Raw genomic sequence first — 19,220 nt, 5'->3', positions numbered from 1 at the left:
ACAGTTCAAGCTAATCAACTGTCTCACTTATCCAGAGGGCCTGGTCCAGTTCCATTTGACGTTGTCCTTGGCCCCTGCTTCTCCTCTGCCTTGAGTTACTGAGTTATATTGTCCATTATCAAGGTTGTTGGCAGTTCTGCACACACCCCAGGCAGCCTTTGAAGGTCACCTTTGCCTTCTTGTTCCTCTCAACACTTCGGCCTGTCTTCCTTATAACCCCACCTTAGGACTGATAGGACCTTTGGATATCATTCGGCCCCCAGAGCGCTAGTAAGAGCCGCTAGCTGGAGAGGCTTCCCCACCGTAGCCCTCATCCCTCTGCTGTCCCGGCCATCGGAACTGACCCCCTCCCTTTCAACCCTAGAAACTCAAACCAGTGGATTACGAGTACCGAGAAGAGGTCCACTGGGTGGCACAGCAGCCCCGTGTGGGCAGAGGCTCCTTCGGTGAGGTCCACAGAATGAAGGACAAGCAGACAGGCTTCCAGTGTGCTGTCAAAAAGGTATGCCGTGACACTGACGGGCTCACATCCACAGCACTTGGGAGGCTGAGGCAAGAGGACAGCCATGGAGTCTAGGCCAGCCTGGACTGTGGTGTGAGACCCTGTCTAAAAAATAAATAATAATAATAATAATAATAATAATAATAATAATAATAAAATATAATAAAAGCCAAGCAGTGGTGGCGCACGCCATTAATCCCAGCACTCGGAAAGCAGAGCCAGGCGGATCTCTGTGAGTTCGAGGCCAACCTGGGCTACAGAGTGAGATCCAGGACAGGCACCAAAACTACACAGAGAAACCCTGTCTCAAAAAAACCAAAGTAAATAAATAAATAACATTTTAAAGAGGTGCATAGGAGGTAGAACTCCAGAGAGCTGAAAGGGAAGCCTCGCAGGGCTGCTGCGTTCAGTCTGGGCAGTCTGTCAACAACAGTCATGGGGTATCCAGCACTCTGCCTTGATGGTTGGTTGGCACCCTAGCTGCCCGCTGGTCAGCTGGAGTTGGAAGAGGGCGGTTTGTCACATGGCCTGGCCCGATTGCTGCCCTTGGTATGCGTGTCTGTGAGAGGCAGCGCAGGAGCACGCAGTTGGGTCTGGATACAGCCCTGGCCGCTGGAGACGCCAGGGCCTGTAGGGGCAAGTCCAGACCTGGAAGATGCTCCAATCACAGGAAGTACGTGCTGAACAAAACCATATGCCACAGAGGGGGCCTGGCTCAGGTGATTAGAATGGTAACCACCACCTGCCAGGTGTCTTCTGAGAGGAGGCGAGACTGAAAGTTAAACCTGCCTCCCATGGCCAAGTCCTGTGAGACTGGCAGACAGCTTGTGGAAACATGGCCCAGCCAGACATTAAAGAGCTGGCTGGTGACAAAATCGGGGTCCAAATCCAAATTCGTCACAGACTGTAGCTTTGAAGAGAGGAAGGGAGAATCCTTGTCCTAAGGTCTCGATGAGCAGCCGAAAGCTCGAGTCACCTCCCCTGTGGCTTGCCCACGGCCACCCAGGCAGCCCTAGAACTTGAGGCTTCCCTGCCTGTTGCCTTGTCCCAGCCCAGGTGGGAGTGGCATCTGCAGACCCACAGATCTCAGTAGTATCAGCCCTGCTCCTCAGCATCTGTCCTCAAACCCTGGAAGTCCCCTCTCTATTGGAAGCTTGCTTGTCCCTAACCAAAAGGACTAAGGACCTGAATTTATGTGGATCATTTGGGGGGATTTTGGCTGAGGGGGTTGTGATTTTGTTTTGAGGGGTTTTGTTGTTTTGTGGGGAGCTGCCCACCGGGTGAAATAACTGGCTTATATCAGACACCCTGATCCCCAGAAGGAAAGAGACCAAGAAATCAGACCACCCAAACCCAGCATATTCTGGGCGTCTTGCAGAATGGACCCTGCCACTTCAGTCATGGCCGCCCTTGTCTTTGGGAACGACTCCAGCTGGGATGTGAATAAGCCTGATTTCCTGGGTTCGTACTTGGCCCAGGCTGTGGTAGATGTCGAATTTGAACCTCAGGGTAGTGGGATAAGAGAAGAATCTGTATGTTTTACCTCAGATTTCATACAGACTGTGTGAAGTGACCAGGTGCCACCATCCTCACCCTCAGGACACACTGAGGTCTTGCCAGCATGGGTCATCTTCCACTTGGATGGCAGGGCCACGTGCCTGACCTCTTTAGCTGCAGCTCCCTCCCCAGTCTACCAGAGAAGGCTCAGCTGTCCCTTCCAAGAGGCAGTGGGAGGTGGGTGAGAGTGTGAATGTCCTAGAGATGGATGCTCAGCGCTGGGAGCTTAGTCACCAGCTTCTCAGCTGTCCCTCTGCTGAGGTCCTCTCAGTCCCAGGCAACAAGGTAAACAACCTTAATACATTTCTCTTGTCCTGGGTCCAGGGCAGTTGGAAAAGCTCCAGGCAGAAGGCCTGGACTTCCCGGGGCTCTGGCTGTGCACATTCAGAGCTCCTCCCTCCTTCCTCCAGCTAGCGGTGGGGTAAACAGCCCATCCTTTGTCTCAGACTCGCAGTTTGTCCTGCACAATTTTCAGCTCTAAGACCACATGAGGGCTAAGTCCCCTGAGCTGGGAAATACAGATCATCTTAGGGCATTTGCCTAGCAGGAATGAGGCCCTGGGTTCATGATACTGCATACACAGAAAGTTCCCTGAGTTCTCTGGCAAAGGCATGGCGAGTAGAGACGGGAGACACGGTCTGGGAATCAGAGCTCAAGCGGCCCACATCCTTTTAAAGTGCTCCTGGGAGGGATCCTAGACATGAGAAGTTACATAGTACCAGCGACCCCATGCTCTTCTAGAACATCTGTGGGCTTAGGTCATCTGCTTATTGGCCACAGATCTAGCCCTTAATATGAGGTTTTGTTTTGTTTTTCATCTTTTATGGATTTTTTAATTAACCATTTTATGACATGTGTTTGTGTATGTATGTGGGCACATGTGTCATGGGACAGACATGGAGGTCGGAGAGCAGCTTGGGATGGTCAGTTCTCTCCTTCCACCCTGTAGTTGGAACTCGGGGTTGGCAGGAAGCCAGCATCTCTACCTGGAGAGCCATCTCACCAGCCCCTCCATCTTTTAACTGGAAACAAATGCAGCCTCACCATCAGTGATGTCAAATGACAGCAGTTTCCCTGTTCTCCACTCCTGTCCTCAGAACTGCCGTCTGTGTCTGTCTTTTTAGACTATGGATAAATTTGGCTCTTTCTTTTATGAGAATAAGATCCAATCCTAGGGGTTATTCCACTCTGACCCCCCAACCCCACCCCAGTGGAATACATCCTAGGCAGGATTTCTCCTTGGGTCGCGTAGAATGGTCAGGCTTTTTAAGCAACCAATATGTAAGTTCTCCCTGGCAGAGGATGGATTTACAGGATCCTCAAATTCTTGGCATTTGATCCAGAGTGTGTGTGAGGGCATGGACAGTCTGATGGCAAAGGAACCATATCACCCGGCAGATTCTCAAAGAACACTTGCCATCTGCCCTCAACAAGGGTGAAGAACGGTTTGGTTAAGACATCTGGCCCAACCAGAGAACTCTGGGAGCCTCCCTTTGGCTCAGCCTCCGAACTGGAATAGTGTGGCGTTGGCCAAGTCACACCGGCTGTCATGGAGCACCTGCTCCGAGCCAGACACTGTGCAGAGACTGGGGACAGAGCTGTGGGACCCAAAGGAACTAGTGTTTTGAAGCCTTATTATATGTATGTGAGTGTCCCACGCATGTGTGTGGAGGTCAGAAGACAACTTCTGGGGCTCAGTTCTCTCCTTTCACTTTAAGGCAGAGTGTACTGAGTGTGTGTGTGTGTGTGTGTGTGTGTGTGTGTGTGTGTGTGTGTGTGTGTATGTGGTGTATGTGGTGTGTGTGTGTGTGTGTGGTGTATGTGGTGTGTGTGTGTGTGTGTGTGTGTGTGTGTGTATGGTGTGTGTATGGTGTATCTATGTGATGTATGTGTGTATGTGGTGTGTATATATGTTTGTGTGTGTGTGATGTGTGTGTATATGTGGTATGTGAGAGGGGATGTGTGTATGTGTGTGGTGTGTTTATGTATGTGTATGGTTGTGTGTGTGTGTGGTGTGTGTGTTGTCAGGATTGAACCAGAGCCTCACACTTGCTAGCCAAGTACATTCCTGTGAGCTATAATCCCAGCCTCTCCAGCTTCCAGCCAGTTCTCCCTTCACACTGAGGGAGTGCTGGGATCACGGATGTGCAACACCACATTGGCCTTTTATGTGGGTTTCAGAGATCAAATCCAGGTCATCATGCGGCTCTGATGGCATTTTCACCTGCTGAGCCATCTTCCCAGCCTAAAACTAGAGTTTTTCACAAACCCAGGCTTTTACGTGGTGTACTGTGGAAGCAGCGTCAGCCATGAGCCCTTGTTTAAGAGCAGGGATAAAAGAGGGGCTGTGTGGAAGAGGATGAGAAAATGGGGGACCCCTGATTCCTTAGGCACCTTTGTGTCCCATTCTGTGTTAATCATTTTCCCATAGTTTATATTCCTGAGATCTTCAGAACTTGGGGAGTTCCTTGGACCCCCTTTTTAGTGACAGAAAAGCAGATTTAGTGTGCTAAAGAAAATAAGGAGTGTCGAGGAAGGGAAAGTCTCCAGGCTTGGGCTCTGTGGCACCGAAGTGAAGTGGCTTCTGTACCTGGCAGTACGTCAGTGGTGTCTGCATGTCTCCCTGGAGATATTGCTTCTGAATGTATGTAAATATGGCCAAGAGTCAAGGCCGAGCCTGGAAAATTCATCCAGCAGTACAGCAGCTGGCAGCTCTAGGGTCAGGCCTCCCCAACCAAAATCTTGGCTGTGGTACTCTGTTCTCAGTGACTTTGGATGAGTTCTTCGTGCTGACCTCAGCTTCCCCATCAGTGAAATGGGATGATGACCTACCCCTTCCTAGACTGTTGTATAAAAACACTTAGTGCTGAACATTGCCTGATGTACGTTAGTGAATCTTAAATGTTAGTTCCCACCCACAGCCCAGCACAGCCCAGCACTCTCTTTGAGCATGAGAGCACTGAAGTGGAGTAGAGAAGTGGTTGGGGTGGTGTCTGGCCATGAGGGGGGAGCTTCCCCACTTGACTACATGGATGTCCCTTGTACCCTGCTTCTTCAGGCTCACCAAGACTGCAGAATCACCTTGTTTTTTGAGATTTCCCATCCCATCAGCTTTGGTCTGTGCTGGAAATGATTCAGCATTGCTGGGACCCTCTAGAGCAGTGGTTCTTTTGATTTATTTATTATGTATACAGTATTCTGTCTGCATATACACCTGCAGGCCAGAAGAGGGCACCAGATCTCATTACGGATGGTTATGAGCCACCATGTGGTTGCTGGGAATTGAACTCAGGACCTCTGGAAGAACAGCCAGTGCTCTTAACCGCTGAGCCATCTCTCCAGCCCTAGAGTAGTGGTTCTTAACCTGTGGGTCATAACCCCTTGGGGAGGGTTTGAATGACCTTGCATAGGGGTCACCTAAGACCATCTGCATATCAGATATTTACATTGTGATTCATAACAGCAAAATTACAGTTATAAAGTAGCAGTGAAAATAATATTATGGTTGGGGGTCAGCACAACATGAACTGTATTAATTGGGATGGGGGGGGTCACAGCATTAGGAAGGTTGAGAACCGCAGCTCTAGAGAGTGAGTTGAGGTCCCTCTTGGTCAGATCTTCATGGTACCCAGGCGGCTTCTTCAGTCCTCTTCTTGGAGGTGTATGCCATTTGATACGCACCTTTCACTGAATCTGCTGTGTTTACATTTATTAAATGGTTAGGTATATCCTAAAACTTACCATACATTGAAAACCAAGTCGTATGAGTTGGAAGAAAGAAAAATATGTGGGGTTTTTTGGGGGGAGGGGGTTGTTTGTTGAGACGGAGTATCCTAAGTTGACCTAAACCTTAACTACATAGCTGAGATCGGCCTCAAACCTGTGAGCCACCACACCCACACCCAGACTCCCTCCAGAGTTCCTGGTGCTTAGTGAGTGGTCCTTCTGGAGCACGCTACAGTTCTCAAACATCAAAATTGGAGTGGACAATCCCATCTTCACTTCTTCTCTGCATTCCACCCTTCCCTAAAGCTCTCCATGTCACCAGCACCAAATGCCTGGCTTTCTGAGGATTTAACAGGAATGTGGTCAGTGTGGGACCTGGGCCATCCCAAACAAGGAGCCCACAGGCATTGAGCATTCCTGTTTCTTTTAATGCAGAGTCCTGTGGTACCCTTCTAGGTTCTGTGGGAGCCCCAGGATACTTCACCTCACATTTTGGGAGTGATTGGGGAGGGACATTGTCATTGGAAATCATAGGTGAATTAGTTTCAGTCAAGTTCAGCAGCCATTTAGAGGAAACACGAATCAAAAGTCAAAGTTCATGTGAGCTGATTAACTGAACTTGATATTATACTTTAAGTAACTAGAAGAGAGACATTTTCCATTGATAGGCAAGAGTCCAAAAACCCCACATGGGCAGAGCTCCTGTTTGCCCAGTCAGCAAGTCTGGAAACAAACGCTCGGTCAGACTACTCTGTTACTGCTCTCGCCCCCTGGTGGTGCCACTCCGGAGGCCCCGCAGCAGCCAGCAAGTTTAGTAAGCTGTTTGTTCTCTTTGAGTTGGCAAGAGGAAATGGGAAGCCAGCTCTGCCCAAGTGTCCTCATCACCAAGCATGGAGTGAGACCCCCCCATCTCTGTGAATCCTCACACCACCCAGGAGCAGGCCCCCACCATTCACCTTGAGACTCAGTTGACAGAAGCAATGGCCAGAATCTAAGCACAAGATGCTTGTGTCCATGGCCTAAGGCTTCCTGCCATGCCATGCTGCTGCAGGTCCCCCCAGATAGGAGTAGGTGACCCCAGACTTCCACATCACAATAGGAGGGATGCTGGCCAACCCCTCCCCAGAAGCCTTCTTGTACTCAGACGCTAGGGAAGTAGCTACAGTAATATGAATACAGTAAACGGTAATATAAATGCAAGCCTATCTACAAGGATAGTTTAGTCCTTTGGGAAATAATAACTGGAGCTAGGGAGAAGTTCGGTGGATGAACTGCATCGTGAGGACTGGGTTCAGATCCCCAGAACCCACATAAAAAGCCAGACAGGCATGGTGGCCACCTGTAATTCCAGAACTCAGAGACCGAGACCCAAGTCCCCCAGCAAGCTGGATAGCTACCTAGCCAGAATTAACGAGCTCTAGGTTCTAGGTTCAGCAGAGACCTTGTCTCAATAAAGTAGAAAACCGTGGAGATAGACACCCAGTGTTAGGCCTTCCCAAACATACATATACCATACACACATATAAAAAATGCAAGTAGTTATTAAAAAAATTGCTACAAGGGGGACTGGAGGGATGGTTCAGCAGTGAAGAGCACTGGCTGCTCTTCCAGAGGACTTGAGTTTGGTTCCCAGCACCCACATGGCAGCTCACAACCTCCCGTAACTCCAGTTCCAGGGGATCTGGCATCCTCTTCTGCTCTCTCAGGCTCCTACATGCATGTAGAACAGATACATGCATTCGGGCACACATAAATAATTTTTTAAAAACAAAATTGCTACAAGGGGTGCTGAGGATCCATTGCAGCGGTCCTCGACCTTCCCAACGCTGCACCCCTGTAATACTGTTCCTCATGCTGTGGCGACCCCCAACCATAAAATTAATTTCGTTGCTACTTCATAAATGTAATCTTGCTACTGTTATGAATTGTAAATATCTGATATACAGATGGACTTAGACAACCCCTATGAAAGGATCATTCAGCCCCAAGGGGTCACAACCCACAGGTTGAGAACCACTTACCCAGCAGCTCTTCGCAGAATCAAGCATGGTGCCATGCACTTATCCTAGCACTTGGTAAACTGAGGCAGGATTGCGAGTTCAAGCCAATCTATGATACATAATGAAGCCCTGTCGAGGCTAGAGGGTGGGTATGAGGATTAACAAGGCCTCATGGCCTAGAGATTGTCCAGACAGTTGAGCTCGGAGGGAAAGAATGTGTTTGGCAGATTGAGAGTGAACAGCACCCCTGGAGCCTGGAAGAATTTGCTTTTGAGTGACTATTTTTTACAGTCAGCACTGTGGAACTGGTGTCTTGACACCCGGGGTGTATACCTGGGTACACAGCTTAGTCCCCAAGGGCCTAGCAGGCTTACCTGGTCCTACTTGGCCTGGGACATCACTACCAGGAGCATCATTAGCCTCTGTGCATACAATACCAAGGGTACCAGCAGGATGTAGATGCCAGCCTGCCTCACTTGCCCTGCTCAGAGTTCTCTGGGTCTTTCAGGTACGGCTCGAGGTGTTTCGGGCAGAGGAGCTGATGGCCTGTGCTGGACTGACCTCGCCCAGAATTGTCCCTCTCTATGGAGCCGTGAGAGAAGGGTCTTGGGTCAACATCTTCATGGAACTGCTAGAAGGTAAGTAGATGGGTCCTATTTTTTTTTTCTCTCAAAACTCAAGGCCAAGAGTTAACCCCAACTTTGACCTTGGTCTCTAGTCAGTCCATGTTGGACCTCCAAGCCCTGTGACATCTGGTTCTCCCACATCACCTGCCCTTCGCTCTTGGCCTTGGCTTGTGTGGAAGCCTGGGAAAGCCCCACATAAAGACTGGCTGTTCATTTCCTAGGTGGCTCGCTAGGCCAGCTCATAAAGCAGAAGGGCTGCCTGCCAGAGGACCGAGCCCTGTACTACTTGGGCCAGGCCCTGGAGGGGCTGGAATACCTCCATATACGAAGGATTCTGCATGGGGATGTCAAAGGTAAGGCCCCAGTCACCATGGTCTTGATCCAGCAGGCTGTGCTTCATGCCTTTCTGCCTGATTTCCTCCCAGTTGTGGGCCTGCCTACTTGTCAGCTGACAGGGCTGTGCAGTGGGTAGGGAATGACGTTCTCCAGCCCGCAGTCCAGCACTGTCGTCTGCAGGCTTGTTCCCAGAGAACTGAAGCGTAAACTCCTGACCACTGATACCTCTGGGAGAGGGCAGGGTGCCAAAGAGACCACTCTCTGGGACAGTGTGGTGCGGTAGGGGTGGACCCCCTCCAGATCCTGCCTGCTGCCTGACCTTTAGCCTCAGCTGAAACCCTCCTCCCCACCCCACCCCCCTGCTCTCCATGACTAACTAGACTAATGAGAAGCAGCAGCTGCTGGGTAGGACTGGCCAGAAAGTTGCCTGACTAGAGGCCCGGTCAGGCCAGGCCGGGCGGGCTGGGGCCTGGAGCCTCGTGACTCACCTGTTCCCCTTCTTCCCTCGTGCTGGGTGCTGCCTGCAGCTGACAACGTGCTGCTGTCCAGTGACGGAAGCCGAGCCGCCCTCTGCGACTTTGGCCATGCCTTGTGCCTACAACCTGACGGCCTAGGAAAATCCTTGCTCACAGGTAAGGCCCCATTCTCTGCTCACGATCACAATAGCCAGTAGCCATCACTCAACATTAGCTTTGTACCACTGTGCCTTCCATGTGGGGATAAATGCTGTGGTCACCTAATGTCCCCAAGTAGAATTCAGCCCCACCACCACCCTGGGTTATCACAGTTCTGGTTGTGCATAAATCCAGCAATAGATGTCAGACACTCCCTGACCATGTGACCGTACACAGCAAGGCCCAAAGGACCCTGGACTCTACTGTAGGGCCAGGCTTTGTAGTCCTGGCTTGCCTAGAACTCACTCTGTAGCCCAGGCTAGCCTCGAACTCACAGAGATCCGCCTGCCTCTGCCTCCTGAGTGCTGGGATTAAAGGCATGTGCCACCATACCCAGCTAAGACTCATATTTTTCACTTTCTTTTTGTATGTGGAGTTTATTGTTGATTTTTGTGTTGTTTTGTTTTGGTTTTTTGTGTTTTGCTTTGTTTTGAGACATGATCTCACTGTGTGCTCCAGGGTGGCCTCAAACACACAGTCCTTCTGCCTCAGCCTATTGAGTGTTAAAATTACAGGCCTATGCTCTACCTTCTTCTTTATCATGTGTGTAAACATACGATTATCATTACGGCATTTTCATATGTATGTACGTGTGTGTGTGTGTGTGTGTGTGTGTGTGTGTGTGTGTGTGTGACTTTATCTTGCTCTTATTTACACCTCTAATCTTTATCCTTCCTCCCCTCCTCTCACTGGTCCCCTACGTGCCCCCAGTCTCCCTTCTTTTTTTTTTTTAATAATTTGTTTTTATTTTACGCGCATTGGTGTTTTGCCTGCATATGTTGGTTTGAGGATGTCAGATCTTGGAGTTCAGACAGTTGTGAGCTGCCATGTGGGTCCTGGGTCCTCTGGATGAGCAAGCAGTGCCCTTAACCACTGAGCCATCTCTCTAGCCCCCCTGCTTTCTTTTTTTAACATGAACATTTTACCTGCATGTATGTCTGTGCACCACGTGTGTGCTTGATGCCCATGGAGGCCAGAAGAGGACACCAGGACCCCTGGAACTGGAGTTACAGTTGTGAGCCACCATGTGGGTGCTGACGATTGAACCTGGGTCTTTTGGAACCTCTTAACCACTGAGTCATCTCTCCAGCCCCTCCCTCCTCTCTGTCACTTATATGTGTACATATGTTTAGTTAATGTAGATCCCACGTATGAGGGAAAGCATGTCTCACTCTGTCTGTTTGCCCCCTTCTTCCCTCTGGGCTTTCTCTCCCCTTTCATGAATTGTTGCCTGCCTCCAGCCACCCTTGTTTTTGAAAGAAGGTTACACCATAGCTCTGGAGCTCTCTCTGTAGACCAGGTTGGCCTCAAATTCAGAGAGATCCTCCTGCCTCTGACTCCCACATGTGCTAGGACTAAAGGCGTGCACCACCATACCCAGCTCAGCAATACCTTCTGTTTTCATGTCACAAACACATTATTTATATTTAAATCTAGATTCCGAGGCTGGGATATAGCATAGTGGGTAGAATGCTCACCTAGCATGCGTGAAGTCTTGGCTTCCCAGCATTCTGTAAACTGGGCATCATGGCATGTACCTGTAATCCCAGAAAACTTATACACCGAGACAGGAGGGTCAATAGTTCAAAGTCATCCTCAGCTACATGTCAAGTTCTAGGCAGTCTTGAGCTTATGAGACCCTATCAGTGTGTGTGTGTGTGTGTGTGTGTGTGTGTGTGTGTGTGTGTGTATTTATATATAGGTCTGCATGTGATGTAAACATGTGATTCTCGTCTTCCTGGGTCTGACTTATTTTGCTTAACATGACGCTGTCCAGTTCCATCCATTTTCATGCCAATGATAAGATTTCTTCTATTTCTGTAAAACTCCACTGTGCACATGCACCACGTTCTCTGTCCATCATCTGTTGACAAGTATGTAGGCTGGTTCCTTGTCTTGGTTATTGTGAATAGTCCAGTGTCTCATACCCTGCAGTCTAGCTGTAAAAATAATCCATGCCTATTGTAAAATATTTATTATAAAAGAAGGAAAAGGAAGCATTCTTACCTAGTCCTCTTCTCCAAAGAGAAAACCATGAATAATTTACATAATTCCATAAGTTTTTTCATGCCTCCTTAAAGCCATTGTAATTCAATTCTGTAACCTGTTTTTTCCACTTAAGAGTATTGAATATAAGGTTCATTTAAAAAGAAAAAAAGTTCTATATTTTTTTGCTTTATTTTTAATGTATGTGTATGCAAATGTGTATGCAGGTGTCCTTGAAAGCCAGAAGAAGGCATTAGATCCCCAGGAACTGGAGTTCTAGGCAGTTGTGAGCCTCCTGATGTGGGTACTGGGAACAGAACTTGGTCCTCTATTGTGTGATACTTTGTGTTCTGACAAATAAAGCTTGGCTGGAAATCAGAGGTGGAGCTAGCCACTAGTTAACCGTAGAGTCTGGGCAGTGACTCTGGCAGGAGCCCCACATGCAGCTCTGGCCTGTGCCCATGGCTGAAAAGTGAATTTTCATGAATTCATGTCCCACATTGGGTGCCAGCTGAAGTATGAACCTAATTAGTCTTATCAATAAAAACTAAGAGTCAGATATTGGGGTAAAAAACTAAAAGATCAGAGAAGCAGAGGAGCAGATACCAGTGACTTCTTACCTCTCCAGGTCCTCTGACCGAAAGGCCGAGATCCTATCTCTGCCCCACCTTATCAATTCCTGTCTCCACCTTCTGAGTGCTGGGATTAAAGGTGTGAGCCACCATCACCCAGCCTCTGTGGTTAACTAGTGGCTAGCTCCGCCCTCTGATCTCCAGGCAAGCTTTGTCAGAACACAAAATATCTCACAACAGACCTCTGGCAGAGTAATCAGTGCTCTTTGCTGAGCCATCTCTCCAGCCCCCAAATGGTTCTGTTTTGACCAAAGGGAAAAGAATCTATCAGAAGTCTGAGCATCCCTATCCAAAATTACTCTCAAGTTGCAGTCGGACTCAGGCACACTGACAGTATCGTGTGGAGAAGGCCATATCCCATATCATTGTCATACAAGGTTTGAGTCCCATCTCCAAGACTGCCTGCCCATTGCATATTGGAAATATTCTTAGATTTTAAAAAATGAAAACCAGACTACTTCTGCCCTCTTGCTTTGGATAAGGACACTCAGCCTGTGTCCAGCATGGGTAGTGTGATATGAAAGGGCTGTGTGGGTGATTCTGGTGGTCTAAATTAAACGTTTATCTTAAAATGACATTAGTGAGTCTTTTGATAATCCATTACAAAAATAACATCCTTTCCACTGTTTGTTTTTGTTTTTTTTCTTCAAGAATACTGAGCAAAAATGTCAAGTCCAAAGCACCATTATACAAATACTGTTAGGCCAAGCATGGTTGCACACACTTTTAATCCCAGCACTCAGAAAGCAGAGGCAGTCAGATCTCTCTGAGTTCAAAGTCAGCCTGGTCTACAAAGTGAGTTCCAGCACAGCCATGACTGCATAGTGAAATCCTGTCTAAAATAATAATAATAGTAAAACACTGTTAGCCAAGCCTGTAATCCCAGGTACTTAGGAAGCTGAGGCAGAAGAATTGCAAGTTCAAGGCCAGCTTTGACAATTTAGAGACCCCATCTCAAAATAGTGCAAAGAGGGCAGGCTATTGCTCAATGGTAAAGTCCTTGCCAAACATGCATAAGGCACTGGATTCAATCTTGAAAATTGGAAGGAAAAAAAGTTGATATCCACTTAACTATATATGCTGGCTGCTGTTGACTTTTGTTTTGTTTTTTTAAGATTCATTTATTTATTATGTATATAGTGTTCTGCCTGCAAGTTTGCCTGCCTGCCAGAAGAGGGCACCAGATCTTATTATTACAGATGGTTGTGAGCCACCATGTGGTTGCTGGGAACTGAACTCAGGACCTCTGGAAGAGCAGCCAGTGCTCTTAACCTCTGAGCCATCTCTCCAGCCCCTCTTTGACTGTTTTATAATTATATGCTTTTGTGGTTATGAATTTCCTGGGTTTTGTTATGGAGCACGTTGGAGTTTTGTTTATTTACCTTGTTTGTTTTGATTTGTGGTTTTTATTTGTGTATGCGTTATTGCTGTGACGTTCCTAAACCATTAATTATGAAAAAAAAAAATGCAGCCAAGGTAAACATAGTGGCTCATGCCTGTAATCCTAACACTTGAGAGGATGAAGTAGAAGGGTTGCTGTGAGTTCAAGACTAACCTCGGCTATAGAGTAAGACTCTGTTTCAAAAAAAATGTCCAGGCATAGTTGGGCACACTTTTAATCTCAGCACTCGGGAGACAGAGGCAGGTAGATCTCTGTGAGTTCAAGGCCAGCCTGGTCTATATAGCAAGTTCCACTAGAGACACTCTGTCTCAAAACAAACAAAAAAGCAAAACCATGGCCCAGTGAGATGGCTCAGCAGGTAAAGGTACTTGCCGCAAATTTGGTGACCTGAGTTTGTCCCCAGAACCTGTGTAAAGGTGGAAGGAGAGAGCCGACTCCACACAGTTCTTCTCTGAACTCCACATGTGTGTCATGGCACATACGCGTGTGCACACATCCACACAATAATAATGTAATTACTTTTCATTTAAAGTACTTCACCTGGGGTAACCCAGGAATTAAGTATTGTGGCCACTGAATTCATACGTAATGATTCTGTCTCTGGTGCTGCTTTCTCAGGGGACTACATTCCTGGTACAGAGACCCACATGGCCCCAGAAGTGGTGATGGGGAAGCCCTGCGATGCCAAGGTGGACATCTGGAGCAGCTGTTGCATGATGCTCCACATGCTCAATGGCTGCCACCCCTGGACTCAGTACTTCCGAGGCCCACTCTGTCTCAAGGTCAGTGGTTGCCACAAAACAGCTGTGAGGGGAGGGCCAGCAGGGCCGTGGATCTAGGCCGCAGGCTTGTGAGGGTTGTTCTTCCATGGCAGATATGAATAATGGAAGGTGTCTTCTGCCTGTCCCCTGGGCTACTTCCACCAGCTCCTTTAGACTAGTCCTGGAAGACATGGAGTCTCTTGCCAGGCTCTGTCCTGCCCTATTTGGATCCGTGTCTCCCTTTTCTAGGGAGACTCTCCCCACCGACTGTGGCCCAACCCTCTCCCTTCTTGGGGTAGATCTCCAAGCTAGCATAGGATTGGTGGGCAGTAAAGAGTAAGGCTGCTAGTGGGAATAAGGAAACAGGTCTTGCATGTTGCGTTTTGGCCTCCAGATTGCCAGCGAGCCTCCACCTGTGAGGGAGATTCCTCCTTCTTGCGCACCCCTCACAGCCCAGGCCATCCAAGAGGGGCTGAGGAAAGAGCCTGTCCACCGAGCCTCTGCTATGGAGCTTCGGGGGAAGGTGGGCCAGGCGTTACAGCAAGGTAAGGACCTTGTCTGCCTGGGCGGATGGCAAGCCGTGGGCAGAGGGAAGGTCAGGACCGAGACTGTCAAAAATGAGAGAAACAGCGCCTCAGAGCCTCGGTCTCCCATCTTCCCTCCAGTGCTGGGAAGATTGAGGCAGTGAGTCCCTGTGCTTGAGGCCGGTGTCAGACTTGAGAGACGGAGGAAGAGGGACTGTATGACATGGAACAGTGACTCAGTGCGAATTAGAACCACACACATCCAATAGCTACTCAGCCATAAAGAACCAGAAAGTTGGTAGCACCAAGTGCTGGTGGGACTGTGGGGTAGCAAGACTCCTGGACACTGGGAGGGCATAGACGGGGCTGCAGCCATGCTGGAGGGTACCTGTTAGCACTCAGGCAGACCTTAGCACACCCAGGACCCAACCCCTCCCTCCGCTCCTGGTGCACTACAGCCCTGTTGTTAGAGGGAGTTGGGCGTGATTCGGAGTCCCTCAAGGGAGGGTGGAATGAGCCATCGCCCAGCACTAAGTATTCAGAGTATCAGGAACTGATCTGAACGCTGTAGGCAGTGAGTGCTAAGTGAACAGTAGAACCCCTCAGAGGAGGCTTGGAGCCTAAGAGCTCTATTGCAAGTTAAAAATCAATAATGAAAGCAGCACACATTTTAAGCTGGGTGTGATGACTCATGCCTGGAATCCCAGCACCTAGGAGACAGAAGCAAAGAGGATTATTGGACTTTGAGGCCTGAGATATAGAGTGAGATATTGTCTTAAAAAAAAATAAAATAGCCGGGCGGTGGTGGCGCACGCCTTTAATTCCAGCACTCGGGAGGCAGAGCCAGGCGGATCTCTGTGAGTTCGAGGCCAGCCTAGGTTACCAAGTGAGTTCCAGGAAAGGCGCAAAGCTACACAGAGAAACCCTGTCTCGAAAAACCAAAAATAAAATAAAATAAAATAAAAATAAAATAAAATAAAATAAAATAAAATAAAATAAGGGGGCTGGAGAGATGGCTCCGAGGTTAAGCGCACTGGCTGCTCTTTCTGAGGTCCTGAGTTCAATTCCCAGCAACCACATGATGGCTGCAACTTCAGGGCATATGATGCCCTCTTCTGGACTTGGTGGGCACTGCACTCACATAATCAACACATACATACACACATAATTTAATTCTTTTTGGTTTTTCGAGACAGGGTTTCTCTGTGTAGCTTTGCGCCTTTTCCTGGAACTCACTTGGTAGTCCAGGCTGGCCTCGAACTCACAGAGATCCACCTGGCTCTGCCTCCCGAGTGCTGGGATTAAAGGCGTGCGCCACCACCGCCCGGCCATAATTTAATTCTTTTTAACTGATGGGCCATTCTTGCCTGGGCTGGTGTCTGTATACCTGCACACTTCTGCCTCACTTCTGGTGCCTTCTCCCTTACAGTGGGAGGTCTGAAAAGCCCTTGGAAAGGAGAATATAAAGAACCAAGACCTCTACCTCCAGACCAAGCCACCTGCCACCAGACCCTGCACACCCCACCAAGGGAGAACCCACCAGCCAAGGCCAGCACACCATCCAAGGCCAGCACAGATGGGGCCTCTGAGCCTCGGCCTCCTCTGCCACCAGAACCACCAGAACAGAACAGAGCTCCAGCCCTGAACCTGAGCAAGGAGGAGTCCGGCACATGGGAACCCTTGCCTCTGTCCTCCCTGGACCCAGCCCCTGCCAAGGGCTCCAGCGTCCCAGACCGGAGGGCAACCTTTCCAGAGCTGGAGCTGCAACAGCTGGAGATAGGTACGGCTTTTGGCTCTAGCCATGCTCGCACGCACGCACACGCACATGCATGCACGCACATGCACATGCACGCACGCACAGGGTTTTTGTTGCTGTTGTTCCCAGCCTTTTTTCCACCCTGTTCCCAGCAGGCCGGCTCCTGCAGGTTGTGCAGGAGGAATGCTGGGAACCTAGCCACTTCAGCTTTTCCAGCCCTTCACGGCCGTCTTCCTCTTTCCTCCTGCAGAACTGTTTCTCAACAGCCTGTCACAGCCCTTTTCTCTGGAGGAACAGGAACAGATTCTCTCTTGCCTCAGCATCGACAGCCTCTCACTGTCGGAGGACAGCGAAAAGGTGAGCTGCTGAGCAGCTTGGGCATGGCCTCTGTGCAAGCGGTAGGTAGAGGAGGGGCAATGAGGTCACCCCTCCTTTCTTGGAGGGGTCTTTGCTCCCCAAACCAAGACAGTAGGCCTTCAACACGCCTAGGAGTCAGGAAAAGCTTTAGTTAGTAGGGAAACTGGGGGGTAGCTTTGGTCCCACACAGAAATGCAACTTCCCCATCTAGCCTAGGACAGGCAGGTCCTGACCCTAGGAGAGGCCCAGGTCCTCCTGTCCCAAAGGAAACCAAGGCCAGAGACAGTTTCCTGAGCACAGGGCTGAGTCTGTGCCTGCTCTTGTGTTCAGAACCCATCAAAGGCCTCTCAGAGCTCACGTGACACCCTGAGTTCCGGCGTGCACTCCTGGAGCAGCCAGGCAGAGGCAAGAAGTTCCAGCTGCAACATGGTGCTGGCCCGGGGGCGGCCCACGGACACCCCGAGCTACTTCAATGGTACGGTCCACTTCTCCCCTCTGGCCAGCCCACTCGTGCCAAAGACCTGGAAGGGGTGGAGAGAGTTCATTGGCTTCTCCCCGTTACAGAGGGGTCAGGGAGGAAGGTGTCTGCCACCCAGAACCTCACGTCTTTGCCTGGAAAGTTGGGTTTAGACCAAAAGCCCTGACCACCCACAAAGCTTTCCAGATAATGAGGGGAGAGCCATGTTCCCCCACTGGCTACCAGTAGAGGTGCGGAAGCCCCATAGTATGGGGAGGAAAATGGCCCTCCTGGGCTAGGGCCAGAAGCTGAGTAGCTAAGTGCCTGCTGATGGGGAAGGAAGGAGAATGCCCACGAAGTCAGCAGTGAGTTGGTCGGCATCGTCTCCGGGGGTCTGAAGTTAGAAGATGAGGAGACACATAAATGTCCACTTTCAAGCTTGGGTGCACTGTTCTGTTAGAGGTGGGCTTTATCAGTTCATAGGTCCTAGCACTCCCCAGGCGCTCCCCAGGGCCAGTGTGACTCACTGTCAGGCCCCAGGGCCATGGCAAAGCACTTCAGCTCAGAGATTCTCACGTTGCCTGCAGTCTAATTTAAGAATGTTGAGGAGAATGGGAGCATGACAAGCTTGCTTCCTGTCTGCACTAAAATTGGGATGATATGACTCAAAGGCACCAATGCTCACAATTCATCAGAAATGACAGTGTGAGGTGAGGGTGGCATTATTTAAGTCAAACCTTTACTGAGTCGAGATGGGTACCCTAACTTGTCTCTTACAGCTTTAGAGTTCTCTCTTCTATATTAAAAGAAAAGTCTCTGTTGGGTCTTGAATTTTCTGGAATTGGCTTGTTATTTAAAAAAATAATTTGCCAAGCATGGTGGCACATGCCTTTAATCCCAGCACTCGGGAGGCAGAGGCAGGCGGATCTCTGTGAGTTCGAGGCCAGCCTGGTCTACAAAGCAAGTTCCAGGACAGCTAGAACTGTTACACAGAGAAACTCTGTCTCAAAAAAGAAGAAAAATAAATATAAAAAATATTTAATTGTGCCCAGAGCTGTCATGAAGGGACTCACAAGGGCTTAGAGGATACTCAGTGTCAGCGTGGCTGTCTGACGTCCTTGACACTCTGCCAGAGAAGCAGTGGGGACGGGGGTCTTTTATCTCCCTGAATGGAGGAGACACCTGTAGCCCTTTCCCTACATGTTTTCACATGGATTCTGGGAAACTAAAATTGCACGCAATTCATTATGTTGTTTACCCATTTTAACAGAAAAATGTGGAGTAGTCTGGAGTACATTAACTGGAAAGAACTTTGAAATGACAGTCACCTGCCACCACTCATAAAATAGAGGCCTTCACAGAGGGCTTCGGTGAATGTCATTTTGGGCAAGGTTAATATTAATACTTCATCTTTTTGTTGTGTTGCTGAGGATTGAACTCAGGGCCCTCGTGCATGCTGGGTAAGTGCTCCACCACTGAGCATCCCCCAGCCCGGATGTGTCACACTAAAAGAAGTTAGTCTATGCTATTTGTTTGTAGAAGACTTTAACATGGCTACATGTTATCACATTTGCCTCAGTTGACTGAACTAAAAACAAAAAGGAGAAGAGGCCAGGTGACAGCGGTACACGCTTTTAATCCCAGTACTCAGGAGACAAAGGCAGTGAATCTCTGTGAGTTTGAGGCCAAGCCTGGTCTACAGAGTGAATTCCAGGACAACTAGGGCAACACATAGAAACCCTGTCTTGAAAAACTAAACAAGACAAAAATGGGGAGAAAAAGAATTCTAGATGAACTTGGTCAGGGGGAGGGGCCCTTTGTCTTCAGTGCCTTTTTGCTGTAGATCCAGAGTAGAATGTTTCTTCCCCCTGGGAGCTGACCTCAGCTCTTAACAAGGTGCAGGCCAAATTGCAGGCATTGCTGG

The 19,220-nt window shown here is 49.1% G+C and overlaps 1 protein-coding gene across 1 annotated transcript in view; it reads left to right on the top strand.

The window, feature by feature from the left end:
- Map3k14 (mitogen-activated protein kinase kinase kinase 14) overlaps nucleotides 1-19,220 on the top strand; it is a 47,536-nt gene that overhangs the window by 27,599 nt on the left and 717 nt on the right. Inside the window, exons 6-14 of the mRNA XM_059271921.1 lie at nucleotides 365-502; nucleotides 8,294-8,423; nucleotides 8,633-8,764; nucleotides 9,275-9,379; nucleotides 14,060-14,223; nucleotides 14,597-14,747; nucleotides 16,156-16,506; nucleotides 16,733-16,839; nucleotides 17,170-17,314. Coding sequence (XP_059127904.1) covers nucleotides 365-502; nucleotides 8,294-8,423; nucleotides 8,633-8,764; nucleotides 9,275-9,379; nucleotides 14,060-14,223; nucleotides 14,597-14,747; nucleotides 16,156-16,506; nucleotides 16,733-16,839; nucleotides 17,170-17,314 — 1,423 coding nt within the window. The remainder of the gene's footprint in view (nucleotides 1-364; nucleotides 503-8,293; nucleotides 8,424-8,632; nucleotides 8,765-9,274; nucleotides 9,380-14,059; nucleotides 14,224-14,596; nucleotides 14,748-16,155; nucleotides 16,507-16,732; nucleotides 16,840-17,169; nucleotides 17,315-19,220) is intronic.

Source organism: Peromyscus eremicus, chromosome 8a (genome assembly GCF_949786415.1).
Source record: "Peromyscus eremicus chromosome 8a, PerEre_H2_v1, whole genome shotgun sequence".
Lineage (NCBI taxonomy): Eukaryota > Metazoa > Chordata > Mammalia > Rodentia > Cricetidae > Peromyscus > Peromyscus eremicus.
This window is presented reverse-complemented; position numbering and strand designations above follow the sequence as displayed.